This window comes from Danio rerio, chromosome 10, assembly GCF_052040795.2.
Source record: "Danio rerio strain M-AB ecotype USA chromosome 10, GRCz13ab, whole genome shotgun sequence".
In the NCBI taxonomy this organism is placed as follows: Eukaryota; Metazoa; Chordata; class Actinopteri; order Cypriniformes; family Danionidae; genus Danio; species Danio rerio.
The window spans coordinates 25,080,001-25,106,969 of NC_141030.1; the positions used below are offsets into that span (position 1 = coordinate 25,080,001).

At 37.2% G+C, this 26,969-nt stretch overlaps 5 protein-coding genes and 1 non-coding gene across 9 annotated transcripts in view; 4 read left to right on the forward strand and 2 right to left on the reverse strand.

Annotated features, from left to right (window-relative positions):
• Nucleotides 1-26,969, forward strand: part of fbxw11b (F-box and WD repeat domain containing 11b) — a 649,789-nt gene that overhangs the window by 98,008 nt on the left and 524,812 nt on the right. The gene's annotated exons all lie outside the window — the stretch shown is intronic.
• The window catches only part of pcdh1a1 (protocadherin 1 alpha 1), a 142,910-nt gene that overhangs the window by 32,433 nt on the left and 83,508 nt on the right, over nucleotides 1-26,969 (forward strand). The gene's annotated exons all lie outside the window — the stretch shown is intronic.
• Nucleotides 1-26,969, forward strand: part of pcdh1a2 (protocadherin 1 alpha 2) — a 126,635-nt gene that overhangs the window by 16,158 nt on the left and 83,508 nt on the right. The window lies entirely within an intron of this gene.
• On the reverse strand, nucleotides 2,328-5,641 carry zgc:165539. Its single transcript, NM_001111176.1, is given in 6 exon segments — nucleotides 2,328-2,707; nucleotides 2,885-3,204; nucleotides 3,557-4,011; nucleotides 4,186-4,934; nucleotides 5,397-5,454; nucleotides 5,544-5,641. Coding segments are annotated over 4 exon segments (1,590 nt in total). The 5' UTR covers nucleotides 4,687-4,934; nucleotides 5,397-5,454; nucleotides 5,544-5,641; the 3' UTR covers nucleotides 2,328-2,393.
• The window catches only part of LOC141376356 (uncharacterized), a 273,156-nt gene continuing 258,577 nt past the window's right edge, over nucleotides 12,391-26,969 (reverse strand). The window contains exon 5 of one of the 4 annotated variants that reach the window (XR_015501052.1): nucleotides 12,391-14,032. This is a non-coding gene — a transcript (uncharacterized LOC141376356). The remainder of the gene's footprint in view (nucleotides 14,033-26,969) is intronic. The other 3 variants (XR_015501078.1, XR_015501053.1, XR_015501075.1) reach the window with 3 other exon arrangements.
• pcdh1a3 (protocadherin 1 alpha 3) overlaps nucleotides 23,080-26,969 on the forward strand; it is an 87,398-nt gene continuing 83,508 nt past the window's right edge. The window contains exon 1 of the mRNA NM_001024097.2: nucleotides 23,080-25,440. Coding sequence (NP_001019268.2) covers nucleotides 23,080-25,440 — 2,361 coding nt within the window. The remainder of the gene's footprint in view (nucleotides 25,441-26,969) is intronic.

A 26,969-nucleotide genomic window follows, 5' to 3' on the forward strand; every position in this document is an offset into this window, starting at 1 on the left:
TTTATCTACAAAAAACATAAACCTCTTTTGGATAGAACTCTGCACAACTGTAAACAATATTGCTGTACATATTTACTGTAAAAATAAAAAGTTGAGTTGACTTAAAATTGTAAAGCAACCGGTTGCAAAGAAATTTTGAGTTTGTTAAGCTTCAGAGGTTGAAGACATGCCAAATATTTTTTTAAGTTGACTGAAAAGGCTGGTTTAAGTCAAGTATACTTTACTGAATAATTTGGCATAAATTCTACCATCGAAGCTTAATAAACTCAAAATTTCTTTGCAGCCAGTTGCTTTAAAATTTTAAGTCAACCAAACTTTTTATTTTTACAGTGACACCCAAGTGAAGAAATCAAAATTCAAAGTCTCCTCTACTGATTTTTTACTTTCATTGAACAAACAGTTCCAAACATGCAGTTTAATTTGTTTTTATAAGTAAATTCAACTCTGAGATCAAAATATGTCCACCTAACTTACAATTTTAAATTGAGTTAACAATTTGTAAGCTAGATTTTTTTTACAATGTTGGAACTGAACCTACAACATACAGAGGTCTGAAAATCATGCATGAAATTGTTTATTTTAGAAGACACTTTAAAAAGATTTAAATATTTTTATAAAATTTGCTTGACAGATTTTGATAACTAGTTCAAAATTTTTGTATGTAATGACTCAAGTAATGAAATGAGGACTATTAGTTTTATATGGAATGACTATTAGTCATTTACAAGTTTAGTTAATTTTAATACAATACAGGGAACATTTGTGTTTCAGTCCACAATATGAACAGCTGTTCGCTTTGACTTTAGCCTATATAAGTTCAGTTTAAAACATGATGTTTTCTGTTCTGACATACTGTGTAAAAACATTTGTAAATTTGACTGTAAAATTACATTGTTTTGGTCTTGTTTGGGCCTGTGTGTAAAAGAAGTTCAAGCATTTGAAATTGGTGTAAACTCTATGCATTTTGTATCAAAGCAACAAGAAATGTGTTACAGTTTTTCTCAGTGGCTTTGGTTCATTTCTCACAACACTATTTACATTTGCACAACAGTTAATGCATTTTATAAAACAGCAGAGAGTAGTATGAAAGCATTTGATGCATGTCCAAAAGCATTTGCAATGTGTTGGAAGGAATGAGAAACTGCTACTACTATGTGCACTATTGACTAATTGTATTGAGAAATGCATTGACTGTTGTGCAAATGTAAATAGGGTTGTGAGAAATGCACTAAAGCGACTGAGAAAAACTAATTGAATAGTCTACAAACATGGATGTTGTGCTAACCGTGTTAAGAGTTTAAGAAACTTGTTAAAAAGTATTGCATTCAGCTAGAAAAAACTAAACTCTAGCTGAACTAAAATTTGAGCTTGTGAAATTATGTGATACGACACTGCGAAAAGGGGCAGGGTTAAACAAGATTAGACATTTAAAAAGCAAACGATTGGTTAATATTTTAAATTCCTGTCCTGATAGGTCATGTTTTAATCCTCGATTGAAGTGATGTGATTTCGCAGGTCAGAGTTGACAAAACCTGAAGCATGACTTTACAATTCCGGTCTGACACATTAGCGTGCTTATGAATGGAAGTTTATGGGGAGAAAAGTGCAGTGTCACTGCAGTTTTACCCAGAATTGTTATACCAGTGACAATTTTATAATGACAAATTCATATTAAAAATTACCTGAGACAATGCATTTAACCACATTGACAATCAAGTTATACTAACTTACATCGCATTAACCAATTTATACCTTTTTTTTTTTTTAAACAATTGTTTTATTGTAAAGGAATTGTATTTTCCAAAAGTAAGCTAGAACTTAAATGAATCAACAATTCAGTGAGTCGTACGACATGACTAAAAGGACATTCAGGAAATGATCAATGATTTTTATTTATTATTATTTTAATAGTAGGTTCTTGAAACATGCATTTCTTAAATAGGACAACAACGGTAGTAGAAAATATTACCTCAATATCCTTTGAAAGCACCTTTCTTTCATAAATAGTTGTAGGTACAAGCAGTTTTTGGAATCAAATGTATTTACAACTAAAATTGCCACATTGACAAAAAAAAGGGTGAAATAATGCAACAAAGTTTTGAAATATAGAAACCTAAATATTTAGTGTAAGATTACCGTTGATTAAAAGGACAGATGAGAGAAGAAAAAAAAATCCTTTAGGTCCAAATCAAACAAGTCTTACTTGCCAACATTATAAACAATTTAGTGGATTTGAAATAATCAGTTTGTTACATACAGAGAAAAAAAAAAAAAAAAAAAAAAACACAATTCTAAACCAACCAAAAATAAATGGATTCATGCTTGGAAAAAAATCTCAATTTTATTGGAAACCAGTTTAGAAACATTGCACCATATGGCAGTTTAACAGTTTTCTAATCCTTGACAGAGTAATAACGTTTTAGGGTAGAAAAGCTGCTGGAAGGATTCGAAAAGTCACCGGTTGAGGTTTGGAGGACAGAAGATGAAGATCCCGTAGAAGACGCATCTTTGGCATTTTGAGGCTGGATTAGTCCACCATAGCTTCCTTGCAAAGTTAAAGGAGCAGAGGAACCTGTCTGAGAGCCATAGACAGCAGTAATCTTCTTTAAACTTGGCACAGCTGACTGACTAGTAACAACTGGTGGCATTGATACAGATAAATATGGGTTTGAAAGTCCATAAACAACCTGGCTTGATGAATCTTGACCCTGGAGTAGTTTTTGCAAAGTGAAAGGGGCAGAGGATCCTGTCTCGGTGGTATAGACTGAGGTTAACTGCTCCGAGTTTGGCACTAATGTCGACTGACTAGTAACACCTTGGGGCAATGATACAGATACGTATGGGGTTGAAGAACCATAAACAGCCTGGCTTGTGGAGTCTTGACCCTGGAGTAGTTCTTGCAAAGTGAAAGGGGCAGAGGATCCTGTCTCGGTGGTATAGACTGAGGTTAACTGCTCCGAGTTTGGCACTAATGTTGACTGACTAGTAACACCTTGGGGCAATGATACAGCTACATATGGGGTTGAAGGTACTGAAACAACCTGGCTTTTTGAACCTTTACCCTGTAGTAGTTTTTGCAGAGTGAACGGAGCAGACGAACCAGTCTGAGTGCCATAGACAGAGGTAACCTGCTTTGAACTTGGCACAGGGGTCAACTGACTAGTAACAGCTTGGGGCAATGATACAGATACGTATGGGGTTGAACCATAAACAACTTGGCTTGTTGAGTCTGAACCCTGGAGTAGTTCTTGCAAAGTGAAAGGGGCAGAGGATCCTGTCTGGGTTGTATAGACAGAGGTAACCTGCTTTGAACCTGGCCCAGGTGTCAACGGACTAGTAACAACTTGGGGTGATGATACAGATACATATGGGGTTGAAGGTACTGAAACAACCTGGCTTGTTGAACCTTTACCCTGGAGTAGTTTTTGCAGAGTGAAGGGAGCAGAAGAATCAGTCTGAGTGCCATAGACAGAGGTAACCTGCTTTGAACTTGGCACAGGGGTCAACTGTTTAGTAACAACTTGGGGGGAATGATACAGATACGTATGGGGTTGAAGATCCATAAACAACCTGGCTTGTTGAATCTTGACCCTGGAGTAGTTCTTGCAAAGTGAAAGGGGCAGAGGATCCTGTCTGGGTGGTATAGATGGAGGTTATCTGCTTTGAACTTGGCACTGCCGTCGACTGACTAGTAACACTTTGGGGCAATGATACAGATACGTATCGGGTTGAAGATCCATAAACACCCTGGCTTGTTGAATCTTGACCCTGGAGTAGTTCTTGCAAAGTGAAAGGGGCAGAGGATCCTGTCTGGGTGGTATAGACTGAGGTTAACTGCTCCGAGTTTGGCACTAATGTTGACTGACTAGTAACACCTTGGGGCAATGATACAGCTACATATGGGGTTGAAGGTACTGAAACAACCTGGCTTTTTGAACCTTTACCCTGTAGTAATTTTTGCAGAGTGAACGGAGCAGACGAACCAGTCCGAGTGCCATAGACAGAGGTAACCTGCTTTGAACTTGGCACAGGGGTCAACTGACTAGTAACAACTTGGGGCAATGACACAGATACGTATGGGGTTGAACCATAAACAACTTGGCTTGTTGAGTCTGAACCCTGGAGTAGTTCTTGCAAAGTGAAAGGGGCAGAGGATCCGGTCTGGGTTGTATAGACAGAGGTAACCTGCTTTGAACCTGGCCCAGGTGTCAATGGACTAGTAACAACTTGGGGTGATGATACAGATATGTAAGGGGTTGAAGATCCTAAAACTAATCGACTTGTGGCATCTTGAGTCTGGATTGGTCCACCATATGTGGTACTTTCTTGCAAAGTAAAAGGGGCAGAGGATCCTGCCTGGGTGCCATAGACAGAGGTAAATTGTTTTGAACTTGGTCGAGTTATGAACTGACTAGCAACATATTTGGGCAATGATATGGTTGTATATGGGGATGAAGATCCTGGAGCAGACTGACTTGTACCTTGAGCCTGGGTAATTACACCATAGGTGGTACCTTGAGAAACAGAACTAGACAGACTAGGAGAGCTCTGATCATTAGTGGACTGGCCAGAAACTCCAGTCTTCAAAGCAAAGCTGCCACCTTCCCCTTGTGCAAAAACAATTTGTTTAGAACCACTTGAAGTGGATGATCCAGACAAGCCCTGAAGTGACGCTAAACCACTCATACCAGAAGCTGAAGAGGGGGTATTTGGAGATAGAGCTTGGGGTGTAGAGTCAGAACTGCTGGAAACACCACCTTTAACAACCTGAAGTAGATTAAACTCAGGTCTGTTTTCTGGCAAACTAGAGACCACTTCTTCAAGCAAAACCCCAGTGACAGGGGCTTCTGGCACAGAAGACTGGACCACAAGAGGCAAGAAAGCGTTGTCAGATGGCTGACCCCACCATTGGCCAGCATTTGGATAAGTTGAATCTAGAGAACAAACAAAAATACTCAATTAAAATAGATAAAAGCTGGAGAATTAAAAAAAAAAAAAAAAAAAAAAAAAAAACCTCTTTGTACACATTTCTACACAAATATTTATTAAATTCTTACAGTGTCCATGTATATACACATGCACCTCAAGTCCTTTACATTAAATTGTATAAGGCAGCTCGATAGCTTCTGTAAAAACAGAGCTACACAAAAGCTTAAATTGTTTAGATAGTCAACTTAAAAACCAAGTACTCACTCAAGGTGGTTGTAAACAAGCTTTAATTTTTGCTTAACACCAAAAATAGCTTAGAGAGAGAGAGTGTTAGAGATTTAAAAATCGACTGAATTTTATTTTTAAATAATATATTTTATTTTTAAGAATTTCGGTTTGAGGTGAACAACCACTTTGTGGTGTCAAATGTCTATGATAGGAAGGAAACCCTACAATCAACCACTTACATGTATAAGCAGGAGCATTCTTCCAAAGGAGCAGGAAGACTACTAAAAAGGGTAACCTACAAGCAAACAGACATGGCATTATTATATTAATAATTTTCAAGAAAACAAAATTCGCAAAACGAACCACAACCAGTGCAACTGATAAACTCACCTTTTATCCATGGCTTAATTAAACCAAGCAACAAACTCTAACACTGACTGCTTATTGTTCCAAATCCACATAAACAACCCACAAATCCAAGCATACAAAGTGTTGGAGGTAAGTGTTTTTTATAGGCCATTCATTGAAATCACTAATTACATTAACACTGTTCACCTGGGAAAATCACTTGCTCTTAAACAATAATTGAATTTTTTGTGAAGGGTCTGACCCCCTCTGCTGTTTAAACATTGTAAAGCAGCCAATCCCGGCCTTTCACTGTTTATTTTGTACAATTAAAGAGTTAATAAGTAATCAAATCATTTTTATAAGGTTTTTATATTTTCATTGCCGAATGTATAAATTTTGCTGGATTGTACATTCTATTGTATATTTGTTTACTAGTATTCTGAGCATCATTCGTTTGCCCACAACAAACCATGTGTTACATATTTTACAGTTTTCATTTAATACATATCACTTGGTATTGCATTCTTGGCACCAAATACTTTCTAATAAACAACCAAAAATGACACATTTGTAGACAAGTGTAAAATAATCTAACAGTACACGGCAAAAGAAGAAAAGTCTATTGATCATTTCCTCAGACACTATTTAAGAAAGGGTAATAAAGCAACGCTGTTCGTACAGTGGTCTTCCATTACATTATCTTAGATTTTGGTGCATCAATTTATTAAATCGCTTTCTTTCAGAAATTGTGATTCACATTGATCAGAGCAGTCTTCTAATTTCTTTTTATTTTAAATTCATTGCTGGGAAAAGACACAAACGTTTAGGCTCTAAGCCTTCACCAAGGTGCAAAACAAATTATTTCCTCCTTTGCTAATTAAATAGCAAAAGAACAGCAAGAATCATTCATTCATTTATTCATTAATTTTCTTGTCGACTTAGTCCCTTTATTAATCCGGGGTTTTTACACAGCAGATGCCCTTCCAGCCGAAACCCATCTCTGGGAAAATACCCATACACACATTCACACACTACGGACAATTTAGCTTACTCAATTCACCTGCACCGCATGTCTTTGGACTGTGGGGGAATCCGGAGCACCCGGAAAAAACCCACTCGAACCCAGGGATAACATGCAAACTCCACACAGAAACGCCAACTGAGCTGAGACTCGAACCAGCAACCCAGCGATCTTCTTGCTGTGAGGCAACAGCACTACCTACTGCGCCACTGCTTCCCCCACAGCAAAAACCAATATAACATAATTCAGTTTTTGCTGTTTATCAGTGTATGGAGCAGAATGTATAAAGGATCGAGTTTTAATATTTGCATAAATGTTTAAGCAAAAGATGCAATTATCGGGAATCTAATTGACATTTTTAAGTACCCAGTGCAGTGCTTTGCAATATACTGTACATTATCAGTAACAGTGTAGTGATGTAGAAGTACACTACTTACAATTTAGCTTATTCAATTCACCTATACCTTATGTCTTTGGACTGTGGGGAAAAACGGAGCACCCGGAGGAAGTACGTACATTCATGGCACCAAAACAAATAATAAATATATTTCTATGTATATGTGACAAAAGAATGAACAAAAAATAAATTGATTAGTGTTTAGCTTTCCTCTTGCTATGGTAAACCACTGCTCTTGATTTGATATGGCCACTGCAATTTTCATGCATTTTAATGAACATCTGGCTTTCACAATTTATTCCACATTTTCTCTTTAAAATATACAGTCAAAAGATTGTAATAATTACAAATCCATACAATACATTAATCCATAATCTTAGCACTTCTGAAATAAAGAAACAGGTTGTTTTGTAATTTACACTAGTAGCCATATAACTTGCACTAAAGTCTAAACTCTGTCTGGCCTTTACCACACTGACACAATTCTATTTTTGTACCCCATCCCCTTAGTCCTTACAACCGAGGGTGAAGGAGAAGGGCTTTAAAATTTACCACTAAGAATTGGGACAGCACTGCAGCACCTGCACATATCATCATATGTCATCGCGATCTCTTGCTTTATATGAGATCAGATGATTAAGACTGCTGTAGTGATTCCAGTTGTGCTATTTTAAGATAATTATCTTCAGGAAATCCCTGAAGGCATATATGTTATCATAAGGATATAATGTGTCAATAAGATCCTAATACTGTGCATTAACACAGTGGCCATATTCATCTAAACACACCAAAAACAACATTATCATTATAGCAGACGCTGTAAAAAGCCCATTCTCAGCCACTAGACATTACTGACAGGGTATTTGAGTGTCATCAAGTGTCAGAATGTTGTGGGACTGCTATCCAGGAGTTTTTATTTTAGCATTTATTTTTAAAACATGATGGTAAAACATGAACTTGATGATGAATATATTAAAACATATGCTTCTTTGTTGTAAAAATTCGTAATAATGACAAAAAAATACTAATTTGCGGATCTCCTTACTTTCGGGTGCAGTGATTCTGCTGTTTTGGCTGGTGTATTCTGGAAAATTTTCTTACCCCTTGGTTTTGAGTGTGGTCCTTAAAAAAATCTTCATTCGAAGGGATATTCACCTCTTCCCCTTAGCGCTATGCTTTCAAGCTAAAGAGAATTGGGACACCCCTAACCCTTGACGTGAACGCGTAAAACGAGGGGTATAGGGGTAAGGGCTAAAGGGTAGAATTGGGATTGGGCCTAAGCCTCACATTGGCTTTACTATTTAGCAACACTTACATAATAACCAAATATTCAGAGCAGCAATAAAAAACAGCTTTGTATTCCACATATGTAGACTGAGTGTGCTTGATTTAAAGAGACTGAGAAACATCTAGAAGTGTAGATGACAGATTAACGGTTGATTGAGAGAAAAGTGAATGAACAAGGACGTAAGATTAATGTTTGGTGTCTCAGGGGTAAAACTCAGCCAGAGTGCTCTGAGGAATCAGGAAAACACATCTCAGTATTGAGAAGTGCATCAGAATAAATTAGGTACAGCCTTAAAATTTTGCGTTAAATCAAATTAACTTTATTTTTCCAGAGATGGGTTGCGGCTGGAAGGGCATCCGCTGCGTAAAAACATGCTGGATAAGTTGGCAGCTATTCTGCTGTGGCGACCCTTGATTAAAAAAAGGGACTGAGCTGAAAAAAAAATGAATGAAATTAACTTTATAAAACATTTAAAATTATATAGTTTCATTTTTACAGAGTAAGTAAGGAATGCCCAAACTTGTACTCGAGGGCCAATGTTCTGCATAGTTTAGCTCCAAATTACTTCAACACCTGCCTGGAAGTTTCTAATATAACTAGATTAGCTGGTTTAGGTTTGCCTAATTTGGGTTGGACCTAAACTCTACAGGACATCAGCCTTCCAGGACCAAGTTTGGGCACCCTTGGAGTATGTAATTATTGGGTATCTCCTTCAGATAGGTAGTATTGATCAAGCAGGTAGAACTCTACTGCTGTTGTCTTTGTCTTTAACTGAGTGGAGTGGAGAAACTAGGGACTCACACGCCTCAGCAATGATAAGAAACTGATGGTCAGGTATTACGTATTGATGGCAGATGTCCTTCCAGGAGGAAAAGGATGGTGATGGGCATAGATAGTTGGAAAGATGTTTTGTCTATGGCAGTTGTTTCTTTTTCAGGTACTGGACACACAACATGCAAAAGAAAAAAAAACCTTAAAAGCATCGGTGTAGATTTATCTGCAGAACATCTTGTGCATTGCTGGTGCTCAGCAAGCATGTAGAGCTCTGCTTGTCCTTCCTATGTCTTTTACAGTTTAGACTGGGGCATGTGAAAAAACAGGAATCACACCTCAGCAATGATTGGAAACTGAAGGTCTGGTTAGGTATTTCCTGGATTGATGGATAAATAAATAGATATCTTTTCAAGAGAAAGGGTTTGGAGATGAGCATAGATTGTTAGCTAAATATCTTGTTTGTGGCTGTTGATTCTTTTTCAAATAATTGACACAACACGCAGAAAGAGGAGAATCACAAGAGCATCAGTGGACATATATCTAAAAAACACTGGAGAACATGGTGTGCTTTGCTCTTTTGGTACCCTTTTGCCATGCTAGGTACCCTTCCTAAAGGGTACCCAAAAAGTGGTACGGTACAATTGTCTTTTTTGTACCTTTTGACAGTGGAAATGGCCATAGAAGCATACTCAACCATACCGTACCACTTAGTGGAAACGGGTCATTAGTCTTGTTTTTGTCTTTTGCAGATTAGGCTGGGGCATATAGAAAAATAGCAATCACAACTCAGCAATGACTTGAAACGTATGGTCAGGTTAGGCATTTCCTGGATGGGTGGATAAATAGATGTCCTTCCAAGAGGAAAAGGGTGGACATGGGCTTAGATAGATAGAAGTCTTGTCTGTGGCAGGTGTTTCTTTTTTAGGTAATGGATGCCCACCATGCAAAAGAAAGGAACTCGCAACAGCATCGATGGAAATTTATCTGAAGAACATTGGAGAACATCCTGTGCATTGGTGGAGCTCAGCGAGCACGCAGAACTCTGTTAGTCCAGTCTTTGTCTTTTACAGGCTGGAGTGCATCATATGGAGTAAAATAGGCATCACACACCTCAGCAATGACCTTTAAAAACAGACGGATGAGTGCATGGATGGATGTCCTTCCAAGAGGAAGGGGTGGAGGTGGGCATATATTGTAGATAATGGTACCACAACAGACAAAAGAGGGAGACTCACAAGAGCATCATTGAAAATAGCTGGAGAACAGCTTGTCCATTGCTGGAGCTCAGCAAGCAGGTAGGGCTCTGTTTTTGCAGTCTTTGTCCTTTGCAGATTGGAGTGGAGCAGCAGTAGGAGACTCACCCAGGATGTAGCTAGACCACATTTACTGTGGCATGTGCTAAGGAATCCTCTTCTTCATCTCCTTGAGGAAGAAAACATACTTGTCTTAACCTGGGGCCTGTTTCAAGGTTCAACCAACTCTGAGTTGAAACTTGAACTCTGAGTTAATTTACCAAGAGATTAAAAACTTGGTTTCAGAATAGCGGATCTGCGTTAGGTCAATCAAATTTGAGTAGACCAACTCAGAGTTAAGCGTGCACACAGCAACTATAAAAAGGCATTATCAATGGAGTCCAAATATTACGAGTGACTATGGCAACATCATAAAAAAGAGATTAGAATTTCTTTCTCCAGCTGAACTTGATGTGCTCATGCAAAGTTATAGCAGAAATCACTATATATTTTAAAACGCAACACCACTGCATCAGTGAAACAGAGACAGTTAGTGAGGGAAAACAGCTGCTCAAGTTAATATGTAATTTAACATTTAAAGTATTTAAATATTTAAGTATAATATAATAAGTAATGTTATGTGTGACGTTTACAATTTTTTTTTACACACGTTTCAACTTTTATACACGTTGATCAGTTTTAATAGGTTTAAAAGTGCACTTGTGTGTCTGCCTTTTTTGTTGCTCAAGTGATAGAGGTTAAACTAAACTAGTTTTTAGAAAGAATATAATCCCATTAATCTAGTAACAGTACAAGTCCCTGTTGAAGTGAATTTAAGCTAATTATATATTAAAAAAGGACAAGCCATTCTTGTATGTGACTTTGTTCTTTGTGTGACTGAAATGTAGGCAATAGCTATGTTTTTATTCAAATATATTAATTAAATTTACGTGCAAAACTGGAATAACGCATAAAAGCTGTGCAAATAAAGCAGCGTTTCCATCCAAGTAAAGAGAGAACAAAATCGTCACTTCCTGATTAACTGGCGCCACATATAAACAGTAAAAACAGAATTTACGGCTGTGGAAGAAGCTGCCTCAATCTTTTCTTTACTTAATAAATGTACTTGAGCCTCATTAGACGATGTTGACACACAATGAATGGGTGGGGGCGTTTGAAGTCATAAGACGTGGAGAACAGATGCTCTTGACATGCTCCAGATGCTCTGGAGGTCATTAATAATATACATTAATACTGAAACGGTTAATGCGTTTTAGAATGACCAAGACAACATTTAAGATGTGCTACAGTGTGCTCAGCCTGCTGGTTTGTCCATTCACACCATAGACTGTAAAATATATGGACGTAGTATCCGTGACGTCACCCATAGGTTTCTAAAGAGCGCAAAAGAAGCCAAAAGTAGGCGGAGCTACAGACACATGCTGCATTTTGCTTGGACCTGGTTCAGACACACTTTACTTTGGGAGAACGCTTAATACTTTATCACTTGTGACTCGTTTGTATTCTGACCACTTGTGCTTGGTTGTATACTATATCAATAAAGTGTTTAGTCTTTTAAAAACACTGCTGTAATACACTGAGCCACTAAACATTGTTCTTATGATGTTTCTCAACAGGAGGAAAACGTGAATTACATCCAAACACTTCAGATATAGTCTGTGTTAGTAAATCATTTCAGGGTTAAAATACTCTGAGTTTTCACTTAACCTCCTTTTCTGAAACAGGCCCCTGAAGTCATATGGCACTTCTGTTGCAAATCTTAATATTATATTTCATTCATTCATTAATTTTCTTGTCGGCTTAGTCCCTTTATTAATCTGAGGTGGCCACAGCGGAATGAACCGCCAACTTATCCAGCACAATTTTACGCAGCGGATGCCCTTCCAGCTGCAAGCCATCTCTGGTTAACACCCAGAAACACTCATTCACAGACACATACACTACGGACAATTTATCCTACCCAATTCACCTGTACCGCATGTCTTTGGACTGTGGCGAAAACCGGAGCATCCAGAGGAAACCCACGCGAACACAGGGAGAACATGCAAACTCCACACAGAAATGCCAACTGAGCCGAGGATCGAAACAGCGACCTTCTTTAATATTATATTTCATAACAATAAAAAAGGAAGCAAGATCATTACAATTTCTTGAAGAGTAATGTTTTATACACATACTAAACAGAATTTTACAGAATTCATTCATTCTTCTATTTAAAGGCACAGTATGTAATTTTCATTGCTAGGAGGTGCATATTCACAACAAACTAAGCGCTAGTAGTGGTGTTTAAGAGGCTGTTTACATGACAACATGTCAATGCTTTTTGCCTGTTTGTTTAAATGACATCAACAACATTTTTTGAGTGAAAATGCCTACAAGTGGAAGTAGAGCTTTTTAAAAAAACAAGTCTATGAAAATGATGTCATGCACAAATCACAGGTATGTGTTTAGAGAGGTGTAGATTAAAAGCAAGCACAAAGAAACGCACAACAGTGGCACAGTTATGTTATAGCTTGTGTTTGCTAACACTTCATCAGCAACAGCAGAGACACATCTTACACATCTGGCAAGTTCAACATACACACTTGTTCTGAGACAAACTCTGTCACTTCTTTACAGATACTGTTTACTAACAAGGTGACAAAACTGACCTGACATACGTAATACAGCATTTTTGGCCATGTTTGCTAAAGTATCTGGATGCAGCCTTTATGATGCAAGCTGAAAATGCATTTCTCAGCGATGCAATGTCAGACACAATGCACTCAATGGAGCTGGTGACATGATATGAGGGGTGTGGTTATGGGTGGGGTTAGTTGAGCCCATTAAACCTGTTAGCCAGCACTCAATTTTGGGGATTTACACCTACCTAACTTTAAAAAGTAACAGTTCCTGACTCCAGTAAGCTACAAACACAAATTATGTATCATTGGAAAGAAGACACTTTGTGTTACATGTTAAAAAATATAAAAAGTTATACATTATGAAGTCATGAGAAAAAATTGTATTGTGTTCAATATTTGTTTTCCATATACAAACACAGGAAAACATTAATGTAATGTCCTAGATAAATATGACTTGAAAGCAAAGTATTTCGTGAGTTTATATTTTAAATTTGATGAAGATAGCATGCAAAATGAGATTACTGTAAAATGTTTTTTGAGGCTATGTCGATGTCCTTCTCTCCGTCACTGTCAGAGGCACTTTCTCAAAAATAATCTTCCCAAGCTAAAACATTTACAGTTGCTAAATGATTTGGTCTACATTCACAGTTTATGTATCTTTGGAATGAAGACACTCTGGGCTTTGTTATCCATCATCTAGAGTTTATAATGCTTAAAATGAAAAAAGTTATAGATGCTTAAGTAATGGAAAAAAATGCACCACACTAAACATTTTATTATTTCATAAACAAATATGTGAATTTTTTTTTCTGGAGCAACACAGAAAAGTAATAGGTCAAAATCCACACATCTCCTGAGTATATGATTTCAATTTGACACCAATAGACAAAAAAAGACAATGTCTTGTGTTTTTCACCCTCTCCTTTTTTGTGGAGAAGTCTGATGACCACATGTACTGAAGGTTTCATACACCACTATTTTTTAATTGTAAAATAATAAACAGAAACGTACAGTATGAATGCTTTATTTGAGCACAAGTAGTACATTGTGATAAACAAGTCCAGTGCATATAAAAAAGTCTTACAAGAGTTGATGTTTTCTCTGTCACTCACTGTCAGAAAGTGTTTCATGGGAGTTTGCTGCTGCTTGAAATCCTCAGCAGAGATTCAGCTATGAAGAAAAAATAAATAAAAAAACAGAATTAGGATTCTATTGTAAACAATTATATTTTCCGCCTTGAGCAGCAAACATGATATTTCTTTGGTGTAAAATATTCAACACAATCTCATGGCAATTCGTAACTTTTTCATTTAGTGGCTAATTTGTATGAATTCGTATGATCTAATTCATACAATTTAGTACGATTTGCTTATCCCCCAATGACGGTTGGGGTTAGGGGTGGGGTCAGGTGCCACGCCTCCTTTTTAAAATCGTACCATTTGGTACGACTGAACTCGTACGAATTCGTAAGAATTAGCCACTAAACTGGCAAAACGTAAAATACTTACGTTTTCTTGTGAGATCAGGCTGAAAATATTACACTAACAAACAATAATTTCAGTATTTGATTTGATCAAAATTAGTGTCAAAAGCTAGCATTATATTATTATATAACATTATTTTATGATGTTTACAGCTTGCTCTTATTTTCGGTGTTATTGTACCATTCTGGGACAATTTTCTAGCAACGTTTTCTGGAAAAATTAAAAACGTTAAAGTAAAAATGTTAAAATAAAATGTATAATATATAAAGCAATTATTATTTGAAAGATATTTTAGTGCTATGTAGTGTCATGACGGTCAGTGACCACCGGAGGCTAGTTTGTAGAGTTATTGTTTCTTGAGCCTTGTCTCTGTTTTAGTTTCTAGTTTTGTCATTTGTTTGTTACTTTGTATTTTGATCACCTTGTTTGTTGCACTGTAAATAAATATCTGCACTTGGATCCACACCTTTTTGTTTTTGTACTGTTTTGATCACGCCAAACGTGACAGAACGACGCAGTCACTATCCAGCGGATAATATTATAGTGCGCCTAAAACAAGGTAACCGCTCTATTGAGCGATATATCAAGGAGTTTTTGGAGCTAGCCCCGAAGAGCTCTCATAGTGACTTGTTATTAATGTTGTTTTTTCGGGGAGGACTTTTGGATCCAGTCCGTTCATTAATGCCACCATATGAGGAGGACTGGAACCTTTACCGGTTTATTGAAGCAGCTTTGTTGATCGCTGGCTCCCCTCTCTCTGTTGCCCTGAGGGAGGAGAACCCTCAGGAGGGAGGCCTGAGTGGAGGGCAACAGGGAGGGATATTTTCGGGGCCAGCTGATTTAACCAAGGGAAAGAGGAGAGAGGCAGGACTGGAGTTGCGGCCTTATCCGCGTTGGGCTGTCCGAAGATCACCTTTTTCTGAGCCTCTGGAGAGCCTGCTAGAACTGTGTGGAACCCCAGTGTCTGCTCCAGTCCCACAATGCCCGCCAGTGTCGGCTCCAGCTCCAGAGCAAGCTCCCTCACCTGTTAACTATGCTCTCCCTTCTCAAACCACCAGACGGAGGAGACGTAGGAACAGGACTGCTCACGCCCCAGAAAGTCCGCCAGTGTCGGCCCCAGCCCCAGAGCGCCCGCCAGTGTCGGCCCCAGCCCCAGAGCGCCCGCCAGTGTCGGCCCCAGCCCCAGAGCGCCCGCCAGTGTCGGCCCCAGCCCCAGAGCGCCCGCCAGGGTCGGCCCCAGCCCCAGAGCGCCCGCCAGTGTCGGCCCCAGCCCCAGAGCGCAGTACAATGCGAGTTCTAGTCCGGCTCCTGGCTTTACCGGCCCCAGCCCGGCTCCTCGCCCTGCCGGCCCCAGCCCGGCTCCTGGCATTACCAACGCCATCCAGACGTCTTGTCCTGCCGTTACCTCCCAGACGTCTTGCCCTGCCGGCCCCAGTCCGGCTCCATGCCTTGCCGGCTCCAGCCCAGCTGCCTCCAGTCCCGCCGGCTCCAGCCCAGCTGCCTCCAGTCCCGCCGGCTCCAGCCCAACTGCCTCCAGTCCCTCCGGCTCCAGCCCAGCTGCCTCCAGTCCCTCCGGCTCCAGCCCAGCTGCCTCCAGTCCCGCCGGCTCCAGCCCAGCTGCCTGTCCACCCGGCTCTCCTAAGAACTCCTGCCTTGTGTTTCCTGCAGGATCATCCATGGATCATCACTCCCGCCCCTCCCTGGTGGTCCTTCCCACTGTATGGGACGGATTCCCCGGCTGCACCCTGGCTTCCTGCTGGGGCGCCTGACCCACAAACCTACCCTGGTCTGACCCTCCCATCCCTCCCCTTGTTCCTGCTCTTTAAAGAGGGGGTACTGTCATGACGGTCAGTGACCACCGGAGGGCGCTGTAGTTCACAGACTCTGAAGATTTACTACAGCGCCCAAAAGACTACAAGTTCATACATACCACGCACATTACACCCGGTCCACATACACTGATTGGCTCACAGCTGTTCCTGTTTCCTGTTAATTTCCTGGACTATTTATACAACCATTTCACCTCTGTTTGTCACTGCGTCGTTTGTCTTCCTTGTCATTCTTGTCCCGAGTTCTAGTAAGTCTTGCTACCGAGTTTCTTGATCTTGTTCTTGTATTTTTTTGCTAAAGTCTAGTTTGTAGAGTTATTGTTTCTTGAGCCTTGTCTCTGTTTTAGTTTCTAGTTTTGTCATTTGTTTGTTACTTTGTATTTTGATCACCTTGTTTGTTGCACTGTAAATAAATATCTGCACTTGGATCCACACCTTTTGTTTTTGTACTGTTTTGATCATGCCAAACGTGACATACTGTACATTATTACTGTATTATCTGAAAGTGCTAACAAAGACAATAACAGTAACATGATAACAGTTTAACAATTATCAATAAGTTCTGTAATAATTACAAATAAGTTTTTGGGAAATTAAAATATCAGTTAATCTGCATATAATTTACAATATGAGTTCTATTAGGTTAAAGCAATAATAATTTGCTTGTGATGTGTATAATTCCCAGATTGATATTACAATTCAAAAAGAGTGGTTTCTGCAAACACTAATACAGTGCACTAAAAGGCTGCAGATATTTCCACAGTTTTTTGCTCGAAATGAAAAATCTCCCCAACAATGTAAAGCATTTATTTTATTTGATGTTATTTTCTAAGTAACTATATTTTCTCTGCATTGTTTACAGCTTGATGATTTCAAGAGTTCCCACTTAGATATGCTTAGCATTTATAGCAGGTTTGGCATGCATATCAGGAGATCTAAGATCAGGAAGGTCTTGAGAGCTCCCCCTTTAGAGAGGAGGAAAAGGAGGAGATGGGGTGGAAGGGGGATTCTTCCAAAACGAAGATAGAGCAGTAGGGAGAAAATGATCCATTTATAGTAAACTAGGATCCCTTTGATTGGAATATTATGATTATAGATGAGCTGCCAGTAGTGCTCAATCATATCACGTGCTTCTCTCGAAATTAGTTTATGAAACTTCACTTTTAGGACCTCATGAAAAGGAAAATAAAGTTTGTTGTGAGAAAATTACCCAGAGCACTATAATTTATTGTATGTGAATAAATTTATTGTATATGAAGATAATATTCATTCCCTCAACTCAATACAAAACAGTGATAAATTATTTTAAAAACAATAAATGTCTAAAAATATTGAAGTAACTGAACAATATTTAATTACAAATACAATTAACAAAATCTGGCATGTTTAATTTTATATAATAATATATTCAATCATAGCGTAACATTTTATAGTAGAAAAGTAGTTTAAGTTACAATTTATAAGCAGCTGAATTCAGGTTAGTCGATCTTTCAAACAGCAGGTGGCACTGTGAAGGTCTGGAAGTGCAGGTCTAGCCGTCTGAGCGTCCAGGTCTGAGCTTGCAGGTCTGAGCGTGCGATTGGGTCTCCGGGCCTGCAGCTTCATAATGTTGGTAACAGCAAACAAAGTGCAATAACATGACGGCCGACCAATAAGATCAAAATTCATGCAGCCATTGGCTCGTTTTTCTGTCAGACAAACTTCTGGGAAGTAGGAAGTAACTTCTGTGACTGATCAATAGCAGTGACTGAAATATGCAGACAGCCAAAACACCTGGCTTTGTTTAGATTTTAGTAACTATAACTTTGACTTTTTATTCAGTTTGTGGTCTCATTTTATCTGTAACACTGTATAAGCTATGACATAGACTTGCCTTTTACTACAAAGACGCCGTTTTCGTGTGTAAGTACCATGGTAAAACGATCTAAACAATAGGTCTCCGGCAGAAGTGGTAACATAAACAAATGAATAATTATCCATAATTCAACACTATTGTGTTGGTGGACTAAATGTGCTTGATGGGATGTTTTTCTGTGGACTCTTACCTTTCAAAATAAACTGTGATGTACAGCAATGCATGCGTGTGTGTGTTGTTATTATAATGATATACGCCATATCAAACAAGCGTTTTCTGCAAAACTTACTCAAACTTAACAAATAGATTCTTTATAAGCTTTCCATTGAAAAACAACAAGGGTCTGTATAGCTTTAAACTCATGTACAGTTTTTTTCAAGATTACTCATGATTACTTATGTTCTTTTTGGTGTAATCTATTCATAAACATTGACATATGGGAAAAACAGCGCCTCAGTGTGTCCTTGTCGAGCGCTGGCTAAATGGTTAAGAAGTATTGAAAAAAAGCTGTCATAGCGACTGTAAATGTATAATTGTGGTGCTCTTTCTATTTGTATATCTTACAGTAATGTCATTTTGCAAATAAAGTCTGTTCAGTGTAAATAAAGCAAATAAAATAAAGCAATAAAGCAATTCAGTGTCTGTATTTTTTTTTTACATAAACTGTACATTTTATAAAGCTACTCTGAGATTGTCTTTCATTTTTTGTATTGAATTTCTGCACGAAAAGAAACAAAATGCATGCATTAACTAAACCCAACAAAACAAACATGTAGAAAGGCTTCAAATATAAGGTCAGACCTGACACATGAAATAATGCAGTTTCTGTAATTTCAGCTGATGATAGTGTTTTTTTTGTCAGTGTGCTGTGATTAATTAAATGCTCCAATTTTTCAAGATGCAAACAACATTCTGATGTTTTCTGAGTTTTTTTTTTTGGAGTTCAGTTCAAATATATATTTGACAATTTACATATATAATATCTACATATAACGTGATAAAGTCGGATGTGGTGTCAAACGGACAGGATAAAAATTCTACTGACACTGTTTTATAAATGTTTGTGCCACTAGTAGGGACTGTTTAGCAAGCATTTTAAAACTTGACTGCAATTGCAGATCTGTCTGACACTGCTCTGTCTGTGTGGCATTCGTAGCACGTAATATACTTCCTACTTCCTTATAAACGCCGTTTCCTAGACTGGTGTAAAACATAATGATAATTCAAGGTGATTGCGACTTATTATCTCACAGTTCTGAAATTTCCCTTGCAGTTCTGTATCTATGTTTCCCATTTCGGAGTTTAGATCTCAAAGTTTTCTGAGTTTCCCACCCACATTAGAGTTTGCACCTCGCAATAGAATTCCTCAGAGTGCTGACTTCTAAAATCACAATTCAGTTTCCTTGTAGTTTTTTAAGTAATTGAAAAAAAATGACTTAGTGTAAATCCTACAGCTTAGAAGTTTAGAAAAAAGTCGCAATTACCTTTATTATTATTACTACTATTATTATTGTTTTATTTATTCTTCTACCAATAATAGTAATAATGGTGGTAGCAGTTGTAATGATTATAACAATATATTAGAATACTAAATAAATCAATAAATTTTACTTTTGCATACAATGCACATCACACACACACACACACACACACACACACACACACACACACACATATATATATATATATATATATGTGTGTGTGTGTGTGTGTGTGTGTGATGTGCATTGTATGCAAAAGTAAAATTTATTGATTTATTTAGTATTCTAATATATTGTTATAATCATTACAACTGCTACCACCATTATTACTATTATTGGTAATATATATATATATATATATATATATATATATATATATATATATATATATATATATATATATATATATATATATATATATATATATGTGTGTGTGTGTGTGTGTGTGTGTGTGTGTGTGTGTGTGTGTGTGATATAATATTAATGTATAAATATTTCAGATGGTGCATGCATTGGGAATACAGAACTGAACAAGTAACAAAGCCTTGTGGTACCCCACACAAATAATTGATGCTGGAGGATATTTATTTGTCTGTCTGTCTGTCTGTCTGTCTGTCTGTCTGTCTGTCCAACTTTCACTGTAAAAGATCTGTGCTCCAAATAAGATAACACCTTTTTAAAGCCGTCCCCGTAATTTCATCAACTTCCTTGCTGAAATGTTACCTTCAAGCTTGGAAAGTTTTAAAAGAATCAGATAATTAAATAACAACCATTGCTGAGAGGCCCAACAGTTAATTATGCATTGATACCTGCATCACAAATTAGAAAACCTAATATTAAAAAGTACAGTATACTGTCATTGTTTAGTTTTTTGTTTATCGTATACAAGCTCTTTTAAAGTATCATTCTACAGACTGATATTGGAAAAATGTTAGATCTACCAATTAATTAGCATTACAGCTTTTTTTTCTAAGAAAAAACATCATGTTGCAATACAATGGCAATATCACAATACAATATTTAGTCAGGCTCTTAGTAGGAATGAATGAATGAATGAATGAATGAATGAATGAATGAATGAATGAATGAATGAATGAATGAACGAATGAACAAGCGAATAACTAAATAACTAACTAACTAAATAAACAAACTAATGAAAACAACCAACAAAAAACTGAATGAATAAATAAATAAAATAAAAATAATTAAACTCTGACATAGCTTATTAGAAAGATATTACTTCAATTCTCACAACTGCATTAGAAAATATGTTGTTGAACAAAAAGTTTTCAGTTATTTATTTTATTATTTTTTATTATTTTAGTACTGTGTTACTCATTTTGCTGGGTAATTGGCATCTTTACCATGTTAAAAAAACACAAAATGTAATCATGCAATGTCCACGTTAAGAATATCTCAAAGCTTATTAGGGGGTTTTGTTTTGTTTTCACAGCAGAAAATCACAATTATACTTTATTACTTAACCTCATCTTGGCATCTGAATGTATGCATCTAAGTAAAAGAACACACCAAGCAGGTAATTCAGTCAGAAACTGATTTAAATTGCCACACTCATTGAAAAAATGCAGTTTCAAGAATTGATTCCTGCATTGCAGAGGAAAAATTCTGACATGCCAGTTTTTGATGATCCTTCACAGTTACACTAGTAAGGCTATTTAGCCAGAAAAAAAGGTGATAGCTTACAGAAGTTGTAAAGTCTAAAATACATTTTAGAAAAAATGGAGACACAACCAAAGTAACAAGCACATGTATTTATTAGTACATTTTTAAAAATCTTAATGTATATAAATACATCTTTAGAACATAAATGTCTAAAATCGGGCGAGGCAGTGGCGCAGTAGGTAGTGCTGTCGCCTCACAGCAAGAAGGTTGCTGGTTCGAATCTCGGCTCAGTTGGTGTTTCTGTGTGGAGTTTGTGGTTTCCTCCAGGTGCTCCGGTTTCCCTCACAGTTCAAAGACATGCGGTACAGGTGAATTGGGTAAGCTAAATTGTCTGTTGTATGTGTGTGTGGATGTTTCCCAGAGATGGGTTGCGGCTGGAAAGGCATCCGCTGCATAAAAACTTGCTGGATAAGTTGGCGGTTCATTCCGCTGTGGCGACCCCGGATTAATAAAGGGACTAAGCCGACAAGAAAATGAATGAATGAAATGTCTAAAATCCAAAGTATTTTATAGTAGTACAATTTAAAAATAATGTTAAAATATTTCTAACATTTTGTATAATGATATTGTGTAATTTAAAATGTACAAAAATGAACAGCCAAAATAAATGTCAGAATAAATACAATGAGCAGAAAAATAGTTTTAAACGTGGCAGAGGACAGAACAGAACCATTTTTATAACAAAATGCTGTTTGTTGGTTTTAAAAATAAAAAAATATATAGTTTTTACCACTAGGTGGCTGCAGAGCTCTGATATTAGCTAATTGACTAACTAAATGTGTCTTTTGTCAAGTTTCTTTTATTAGGTTGCCTTATAATTAGAATCAAACTTGAACACAGTGTTGCAATGATGTTGTTTGAGTCCGGCTGGCCCAGGAGAAAACTAATTTGGGCGCGGTGAATGAGTGTGTGTGAGGGGGAGAGTGTATGCGTGTTTCCTAATGCTGATAAAACATAGTATAGTGATAGTATAGTGGGATAGTGAGTGAGTGTTTCAGCAAAAACTCAACATCAACTTAAAATTATTGAACGATGCTAAAACACTTGACATATAACTTTTATTTTTACTTGTTGCTATATACCTTCAAGGTTATATAATTCATAAGTCATTAAATAGATTGGACAGGCACCAAGTAGTCTTACAGTTGCTTTATAAGTCGAGAGCACTCCACAGATTCATTGGTTGTACCACGAATAAGGCTGAAAAGCCTTATCTATAAAAGATCTGGATTTTGGTGTCGTACCAGCAAAACTGTGGAATAACTTGCAGGCACACAGACTTATTTTTTGTTTATTATTATGGTTATTATTATTATGATGATTATTATTTTTTTTAATAGTAGTAGCAATAGTAGTATTTATTTATTTATGTATTTATTATTTATTTATTCTGATCCTCATACGTATTTCTGTTGTCTGCCATTTGATTCTATATAAGAGATACATTTGGTTAAAGTTAAATATACAAATATGTTATTTTTGTATGATCTTGTGATTATATGATTATTTTAATTGGTCTTGTAAACAATAACTGACTTTAAAAGGTGTTCTGCAGATAAACTTTAATTCATTTGATTGGAACGTTGAATTTACAGAGATTGCACAATTTTTAGAACAATACAAAACGTTGATGTTTTACAGAAAGACTGCTATACCTCAGGTCATTCTCTCATCCCTGTTTTAACACGTGGTGGCAGTGCAGACCATGACTTCGAGGGTTATATGAGCTCCTCCTTTACAGCATCAGAGCAAGAGGAATGCAATGACATGGGTGTAAAAAACAAGTCTTATAGTAGCTCCTGCATTTGAAGTCGTATAATATCGAGAGAGGTTTGTTTAGTTTTGTCGTTTTAAACCAAATCACTAGACATTGTACTGCTCAATTATGGATGTTTCGCAATCTTACGGTTTATGGATTGTTTTATTTCTGTCTTTATGGGAATCATCGCTTGGCCAGATTGTCTACTCAGTCTCGGAGGAGGTAAATAGAGGAACCGTGATCGGGAATATAGCAAAGGACCTCAAGATGAGTGCTCAGGAACTAGAATCCCGCATGTTTCAGATTATGCCTGGATCAAATGCAAAGTATTTTGATGTAAATGTGAAAACGGGGTCGCTGTTTGTCAAAGACAGGATTGATCGTGAGGAGTTGTGTGGCATTAATCAGAAATGTGCACTGAATTTAGAGGCTCTTGCTCAGAATCCTCACCGACTTTATCGACTTGAAATTGTAATAGTAGATGTGAACGACAATGCTCCGTTTTTTCCAGAGAGCACATATCCCCTAAATGTTACAGAGATCGCAAATGAGGGGGACAGATTTCCTTTGCCATTTGCAAAAGATTTAGATGTCGGCAGTAATTCACTAAAAGACTACAAACTCAGTTCAAATGAATATTTTTCATTAGATGTTCATAGCGAGCAACAAATTGTATCTGCAGAATTAGTCCTACAAAAAACATTAGACAGAGAAAAGCAAGCCGTTATTCACTTAATTTTAACTGCTGTTGATGGAGGGAAACCTCCTAAATCTGGAACCTTGAGTATTATTGTTGAGGTTATGGATGTAAACGATAATAAACCTATTTTCAGCAAATCTTTATACAAAGTTAAAGTGAAGGAAAACAGCCAATTTGGAGCTAAAATCATTACCATTTCTGCCAGTGATTTGGATGAGGGCACTAATGGGCAAATTCAATATTCATTTCTTGGAAATACCGATGAACAAAACCTTTTTACAATAAATTCTAATTCAGGGGTAATTGTTGTTCAAGGTCAAATTGATTATGAGGAGAACCCTGCCATTCAACTCCGTGTTCAGGCTAAAGATAAAGGCAGTCCTCCTAAAAGCACTCACTGTAAAGTTTTAATAGAAGTTGTGGATGAAAATGACAATGCACCACAAATAGTTACAACTCCACTGATGGAAAATGTGAAAGAGGACGCAAAGCCCGGAACTGCCGTAGCTTTAGTCACAGTGTCTGATAAAGATGGGGGTAAAAATGGCATTGTACACTGTGCTCTGAAAGGTTTGTTTCCTTTCAAACTAGAGACATCATACAATAATCATTATTCTCTAGTGGTAGATGGACCTCTGGACAGAGAGAGTGTTTCTCAGTATAACATCACTATTACAGCTGCAGATGAAGGAACTCCGCCTCTTTCCAGCAGCACAGTTATAACTGTTCATATCTCTGATGTTAATGACAATGCTCCACATTTCCCAGCACCCGTTATTAACGCTTTTCTAAGTGAGAATAGTCAAGCTGGAGGTCTCGTGACAAAAGTGACTGCTGATGATTCAGACACTGGTGAGAACGCAGAACTTTCATATTCACTGTTAGACAGTTCCAGCTCCAGTATTCCTGTAACAACACTGATAAATATCAACTCTTTAAGTGGAGAAATATTCAGTTTGCAATCCTTTAATCATGAAGAGACCAAAAGATTTCAATTTCAAGTTATGGCAACAGACACTGGTGTTCCTCCTCTGAGCAGTAATGCGACTGTAAATGTGTTTATTCTGGATGAGAATGACAACAGTCCAGTTATTTTAGCACCTTATTCTGAACCTGGATCAGTTAATACTGAGAACATCCCCTACTCTGCTGAAGCGGGATACTTTGTAGCCAAGATCAGAGCTGTTGATGCTGACTCTGGATATAATGCACTTCTGTCTTATCATATAACTGAACCCAAAGGAACTAATCTCTTCCGCATTGGAAGCAGCACTGGAGAAATAAGGACTAAGAGACGAATGAGTGACAATGACTTAAAAACTCACCCACTGATTATTACAGTGTCTGATAATGGAGAGCCATCGCTCTCAGCGACTACGTCCATGGATGTTGTGGTTCTTGAGAGTCTGGATGACATAAAGACATCATTCAGAGAAGTTCCTGTTAAAGAGGAGAGTTTTTCAGATCTGAATCTGTATCTGCTCATCGCTATTGTCTCTGTATCAGTCATCTTTTTACTGAGTCTCGTGGGTTTGATTGCAGCTAAATGCTACAGGACAGATAGCAGTTTCAGCAGGTACGGCGCTCCAGTGATCAACACACATCCAGACGGCAGCTGGTCCTTCTCTAAATCTACTCAACAGTACGACGTGTGTTTCAGTTCAGACACAATAAAGAGTGATGTAGTGGTTTTCCCTTCGCCGTTTCCACCAGCAGACGCGGAGCTGATCAGCATTAACAGTGACGATACTTTTACGCGCACTCAAACTCTTCCTACCAACGAGAAGGTAAGCCATTTAACTTTGCTGTGTCTTTTACTATTTTGTTTTATTTATACTATTACCTCTTATAAATTAACATATTAGCGAAGTTTAAAAATGTTTTTCTTAATTTTCAAACCTTTGCTTTTATCCTTCTTTCTGTTTAAATAGCCTATGTATAACATACAATCGTATGATATAACATACAAACACCAGCTGCTAAAATCTATTGGGATACTGAAATTCCTCACTTAATCAGAATATATGTTTTACGTTTTTATATAATTTTAGCACACCGTGGCTTTTTTTGTTTGTTTTTTTCGTAATTCAACAGGGCTGTAAATCACAGATTTTTGATCTGCTTGGACTTAGACAGATTTATATTTAGGTACAATGGTCTACTTAAAGATTTGTTGTTGTTGATGTTGTTGTTGTTGTTTTACGTTCAAAGACTGGCATGAAGACAGAATGCTGTGGGTTTGCTTATTAAACTGTTATTTTACTGAGTATTTCGTAAAAAGCTAAATCACTTCAGCACCATGGAGAGCAGCAGTGCCGTTAATAGCTATTCTTTCTCCATTGTTTGAAAATTATTTTCGATTGCTAAAACGCTATAACTAGTCTTTTAAACTAAAATTTCTAAACTATAGCGCTATTTTTAAAAAAGAACACAAACTTTCCTAAACTTTAAACACTATTCCCCGCTTTGACACATGCAGTACTGAAACCACAAGTTCAAAACTGTTCACACAATCACCCAAACAGGAGTGTATGCGGAGCAAACTGAATCATGATTTCGTTCTAAATTGTACGAATTAGATCGTACGAATTCATACGAATTAGCTCCTAAATCAAAACAGTTACGAATTGCCGTGAGATTGTGTTGACTGAACCCAAATGCATGCAATAAACACATTGTTCAAAATTTCTAAACTTTTTTTCTCATTCATACTTTACAAGTGGCAAAAAGCTATACATTTTCAGCAATTCTTTACGTGTTAACAAACTAATATCAAAACTGTAACGTTTTTATAACAGATTTTTTTTCAAATTCCATTATTTTAGCCATATGCAGGAACACATGGCAGACAAAGAGTATTCAAGTACAATACAATGTAAACATTTTCACACGTACCAACATTTTGAAGTGGATTACAATACATGACAAAAATTGTTTTGTTGTAGGATTCAAAACTTGGTTCTGTAACGTGCAGTGTAGCAAATGCTTTAAAATACTGAAAGTATGATTTTCACATGATTATTTGACATAAGAATTTATTTTAATAACGTTTGCAACACATTGCAGCATTTATAAAAACTCTTATCACACATTCTTTAGTACAATCAAGACAGTGAAAATGAAAATTACATATTGATGTACATGAAAATCCATTAAAACTAAAAATAAATAAAACTAGTTATTATTTCTGTAATGCTGTCTGTTGTTAGTGTTTTTATGTCAGTGTGAATCAAATGTTTGTTTTCTGAATGAGACTTGCCAGTAGTTTGTTGAAACAAGTTTATTTTGAGCTGTATATGAACTGTTGTGTTAGTTT